This window comes from Ceratina calcarata, unplaced genomic scaffold, assembly GCF_001652005.2.
Source record: "Ceratina calcarata isolate Rehan_Ccalc_2016 unplaced genomic scaffold, ASM165200v1 scaffold93.2, whole genome shotgun sequence".
Lineage (NCBI taxonomy): Eukaryota > Metazoa > Arthropoda > Insecta > Hymenoptera > Apidae > Ceratina > Ceratina calcarata.
The window spans coordinates 75,400-81,165 of record NW_017180685.1 but is presented as its reverse complement, the minus strand read 5'-3'; the positions used below and the strand labels follow the sequence as shown (position 1 = coordinate 81,165).

General features: G+C 35.9%; 1 protein-coding gene across 6 annotated transcripts in view; it reads left to right on the top strand.

Annotated features, from left to right (window-relative positions):
• The window catches only part of Schip1 (Schwannomin interacting protein 1), a 26,750-nt gene that overhangs the window by 2,074 nt on the left and 18,910 nt on the right, over positions 1-5,766 (top strand). For 3 of the 6 annotated variants that reach the window (XM_026819135.1, XM_026819131.1, XM_026819130.1), the window contains exons 1-2: positions 3,341-3,387; positions 3,476-3,547. In XM_026819135.1, coding sequence (XP_026674936.1) covers positions 3,356-3,387; positions 3,476-3,547 — 104 coding nt within the window. In that variant the 5' untranslated portion in view covers positions 3,341-3,355. Of the gene's footprint in view, positions 1-3,145; positions 3,165-3,206; positions 3,295-3,340; positions 3,388-3,475; positions 3,548-5,766 lie in introns of those variants that run through there. The other 3 variants (XM_026819133.1, XM_026819134.1, XM_026819132.1) reach the window with 3 other exon arrangements.

Genomic DNA, 5,766 nt, shown 5'->3' with positions numbered 1-5,766 from the left:
ATATTAAACACGCATTAAACTTAATAACTATAGATAACTTTGAACAGAACAGTTTTCAAGTATGTAACTACTGAAATATTATGCAATAAACATTCTATACAATATTCTATTTTCTGAGATTTTCCACAAATCTACAGCCCGCAAAGAATTATTCACACTTAATAGAACAAAACATTATTAGGTCAATCGATAACGATCAAGTAGATAGTCACTTGTAGAGATAAGTACGATAAGAATTATTTATCGGCAATCTTTGGCACTCATAACGACGTTAATTTTACTCAAGGCTAATGTCTGCCTCCAGTGCCATCATTACTTATGTTCTCTTCGAAGACTAATGGGTCAAAACTAAACTGCGGATTTCCATGCAAAATAAAACATTTATAGTATCAATTTAAAAAATGTGTTTTAGGCACGAACGTTTCTTTCACCATTTAAAAATTAAAGTATGGATTCAGCTTTTGAATAATTTTACACTCAGAATCAGCATTCATAATTTCTACGCATTCATTTGTTTTAAAAATACATAAAAGAATAAAGAAAAGAAGAATAGAATAAAAAGATCACCTCTTTGTTATTGGNATACATTAGGCTTAATCTTTTTTAATTCTACTACAAATGATCTTAACAATTGAAATTTCAATTCACGTTAAACAAAAATTTTATAAATCGTATTCATCATATTCAAGTGCTATGTGCAACAAATTGTACACATACAGCAATCTCATTGATTGTTCTGACAACTTGCATAGTTTGCAATCTGGCTTCGTTATCGTTAGACAAATTTGCGGTTCACCCACCGCAACGTTTCTCGCGTGCCTATCGATAACTCCAGTCGGGGGCAGTATCGATATTTCTCGAAACTTGTGAACTACGGTATACACACACGGCCTGAAATCTCGCTGCTGGCAAGGGTAAAAAGGACTTCGCCGATCGATGCGTGACTCCGTCTATGGTGCACGGCACGGCATGCGAAAGAGACCGATGGAAACAGAGGGGTTGAAGGAGAAAACGGGATGGGAAACGGAGGAAAGAAAAGGAAGAGAATACTCCCCCTTGCTGGGGAAAACAGTTGGGTGTCACGGCTATTCCGTCTATACAACCCCTGGTCTTCCACGCTTTTTTCCACTCAGCTTCGTCGCAAGCTCCCTTTCCCGCATTTCCACCTGTTCGGAGAGAATAATGAAAGGATTTTATTCGCGAGCGACGCCTATGGCACTCAAGCCAGCATCAAACGAAATCCGAGCGATTTTCGTTCACTGAGATGGATACTAAAAAAGCGGAAAATTGGGAAATTAGATATTATCCTAAAGACATAGGAAAGAGTGCGGATAAAGAAATGTGTGACAAGTTGTTNAAAAGTGTCAATGACCAAAAAACCTCATGTAATAGGCAGACAGTCAAAAATACAATAAAGTCAATTCTATTCTAATCTATTTATTTAAAATATTTTGCAATCGACTTCAAATATATAAGTAAATCTGAAATAAAGAAATATCCTTTCAGTTTCAACAAGTATGTTTTGTAGGTATTATATTAAACACGCATTAAACTTAATAACTATAGATAACTTTGAACAGAACAGTTTTCAAGTATGTAACTACTGAAATATTATGCAATAAACATTCTATACAATATTCTATTTTCTGAGATTTTCCACAAATCTACAGCCCGCAAAGAATTATTCACACTTAATAGAACAAAACATTATTAGGTCAATCGATAACGATCAAGTAGATAGTCACTTGTAGAGATAAGTACGATAAGAATTATTTATCGGCAATCTTTGGCACTCATAACGACGTTAATTTTACTCAAGGCTAATGTCTGCCTCCAGTGCCATCATTACTTATGTTCTCTTCGAAGACTAATGGGTCAAAACTAAACTGCGGATTTCCATGCAAAATAAAACATTTATAGTATCAATTTAAAAAATGTGTTTTAGGCACGAACGTTTCTTTCACCATTTAAAAATTAAAGTATGGATTCAGCTTTTGAATAATTTTACACTCAGAATCAGCATTCATAATTTCTACGCATTCATTTGTTTTAAAAATACATAAAAGAATAAAGAAAAGAAGAATAGAATAAAAAGATCACCTCTTTGTTATTGGAACAAGCATGGATAAGGAATCGATGTGATTTCTAAAGTAGGTTAGTCTGATTGGAGCTCGAACAAACGCAAATTAAAGGATCGTTCTTTGCGATTCATTCTTCTTAAGTACTTCGTCAGAGTTCATTGAAAATCGAGGTAAACGGATAAGAAAACTGAAGCCGTAGAAAATAAATAGGCGTCAAGTAACAGTGGTATGAGGATAGAAAACAAAGTAAAACAGATACACGGGGTAATCTGCCGTTGGTTTCAATCCCGCGGGAGCAATTCCAATGGAGAACATCGGATTTTATGTACATTTTCGACGGAATGCCAGCAATAAATTTGATACACGCCGGAATATGAATCCAATAGAAACAAAACAAGCATTACTGTGATTAAAAGAGTCGGAGAATGAAAACTAACAAAACGAATCAACGTTAACGAAACAAATTAAATTCATAATATGTTAAAATTAAAAGGAAAATATATTTTAAATAAAGAACGTTCTTTAAATGAGTATTAATTTAATACATGTTGAACTGGTTCTTGATTCATAAAATAGGTATAATGAAACGCCAATTATTTGCTTTAATTATACGTCAAGATTATTAAAATCAATATGGAATCTGAAAAATCTCTCGAGAATCGTTGGAAACTAGACTAGAAGCGATACGCAGCGATCGATTAAACACTTCCACGTCCTACCTTTTAAAATCCAAACCAGCAAACTAAAAAATAGTTATCCACCATCAAATATTTGCACAATATCTCTCGTAAGATTAATTTTTATCTGACTGAAAAGCCTGGATGCAAAAGATAGAAAAACTGATGGAGAATCGTTGAAAGCACACGTTGCGCAGCGGGAGAAAGAAGAAGAGAGAAAACTGGCAGAGAGAGGGAGAAAGAGAATGCGAGAGGGTGTTGGTAGGGTTGGATCAAGCGAAAGAGAGACGGCGTGTAGGTGAGAGGGTAGGAGAGCGAAAGGACAGAGAAACGAGGGTGTTGGTTGCGAGTCGATAAACCACGGGAAACGCGAGCTCCCTTGCGCACGGCTTCAACATGGCGGCCGGTAAGTCCCATTCCCTTTTTCCTTGGACGTTCTTTGGCCAGGTGTAGACCGAGGAACAGCAGAGTTGGTCAGATTGCGATCGATTCGAGCAACGCGTCTTCTTTCCTTTCTTCGCTCCGTGTTGGCGTGGGTACGAGCGAAAATGATCACGCGAAATCAATGAACACCGCGGACCACGCGGGTTCGTGTTCATGCGCGAGTGCGTTGGTGCGCGTGAACGTGTGTATGTTTCACCGTGTGCGAAGCTTGAAAAAAAAACCCTTTCCCATCGGCGATTCTCCGTGATTTTCGAATTCTCTGTATGCTTTCAGACGAAAATCCGATATGCGGCTCAGGGAGGCTGTCGTTTCGGTACCGCTGCATCCTGGGGGACTGAACAACAAGTAAGTGCAACCGTGAATCCGTTCAAGCGATCCGGTCGGTCGGTGTCTGCTGTGGTTCGTTCTGTAGTCACTCGATCTCCGTTTCCTCGTCGTGGTCGCTTTCGTGCAACCCCTCGTGCTTTCTTACGGCAGTATGGTAAGAAGGGGGCGGTTCCCGCGGACACATCACTGTTTTTTCTTTTGGGGCAACAGATTTCTTACTTCTGTTCTAATTGTAAGTTCTTTAACTGAATGACGTGGCTTTCTCCTTTTTTTCCCCCAAAAAATTAACTTCTTCTCTTCTCCTTTAAATTAATCGATTTAATGCAATTGATTTTTCTTTGATCTGTTTCGGTCAACAATGTCGGTATCGATACATTTTATTTTAATTTGCAGTAATTGATGACTCTATACCTCTTGATGTGATTGATTGTGTTCAATTACTATTCCTTAATTAATTAAATGCTTTATCTTTTTTGAATATATATTATTACTAAAGCAAGCCATTAGTATATTACTCCAGTAGTATCTCTAGTCTATTTTACACATCTAAAACTCATTTAATCAGTTTTATTTATAATAGTTTGCCATACACTAACACTAATTAAAGTCTTCTTAAATTAGATTTCTCGTAGAATTAGCGATTAAATCACAATTTAACTGCGTAGTTTTCACCGAGATCTAGCAATGAGTAGCTTTATATGTTACATAATTAGTGTAAATTGTAGAATATTTATTCCGTACCTTATTATTAGCAATGCCACGGCATTTAACTGAAAAGGAAAAGCCATAAGGTTAGTGTTGACTCTAAACGGTCCCCTTTTGATAAAGTTTACCGTATAATCGTTGGTAATCATTCTTCGTTATTTCCCTTTTTGTTTTACTCTTTTTATTCATGCATACCCAAGATACTCGTGCTTCTTGTGGTGCCTGATCAGAGCAAACAAATCGAAACAATTATCTATCCTACCCATTCTTATTTCACCGACTTCACTTTATTTTTTATAAATATTTTTTTTTTATCAAATAACTTACACACGTGTATACAGATACAATGTACAGACCATAAGTGATTGTCGCATGAATCTTTCCAGAACATAAAACAAAATGTACTTCAGACAGTTGTACATATGTGCCTTGTAAATAAATACGAGTATTTTTATTTTATTGTTATATTATTGCATTTTTATGTTCATTAATTTAACATTTTCACGACCAAGCAATGAAACTAAAGAGAAATTATGCTAAAATATAATTTAAGAAATGAAGAATTGTCCATTGTTATATGTTTTGCAAAATTATTTACAGATTAACAAAAGCATGAACTTCGAATAAGATATATTTTTTTTTATGAAATCAATATTACTTATGTTCTATACCGTCAGGCGTGAAATTGTTAATACCCCTTGCAATTTTAAGATCATACAACTCCTTAGCGAATTTTAAAAACGATTACACTATTATTTAATGATTACTTCATCATCTTCTGTATGACACGTTATTCTCACCATAATATATAGATACAGAACGCTTTGCACAGATTCACGTTATTCCTGTCGAATTCGAGAATGCATGCAAGATCATGCGAATTTTCTTTTTCAAACGACACACGCGACACACGACCGAATGGGAACTTTTTCATTTTGCATTTGAATAACGTCACGTACACGTGTTTCGTATACATACGAGTATCTTGATCAAATCCATCGTAATGAAATTGCACACTAACGCACCATTAAATTTATGGAATGGTCGACGAGACCGGCGGAAGCGAGCTCAAATCATGTCTACGTTGCTTGACGTCTTAAATCTGTTTTAACTATATCTCTACCATTTGATGTCGTGATGAAAATTCGTTCTTTCGTGCTGGTAACTTTAAACTGAGTAATATAAATTTACGCCTTTCCATGAGCATATAATATTATATAACAGTGGTGGCCAAACTTCAGTTCACACTAAGAGTCATATTAAATGTCTACAATAGTGAAAGTCTAGCTACCATTGTTACATAATATTACTTTTTCGTGAAAATGAAATTAAATCGCAAGAGACGTGAGAGAAGAATTACAATTCATGTAAAACAAGTGTATACAGGGTGTCCCAGAACTAGTGTTAGGCCTTGAAATGGGGTGGAGCCATGGTGATTTTAAACAACTTTTTCCTTTGCAAAAAAGTTGTCCGAGGCGTGGTAGTCGAGTTATTAACAAAAACTCTCGACGAATCAGAGCGCGAGTATACAA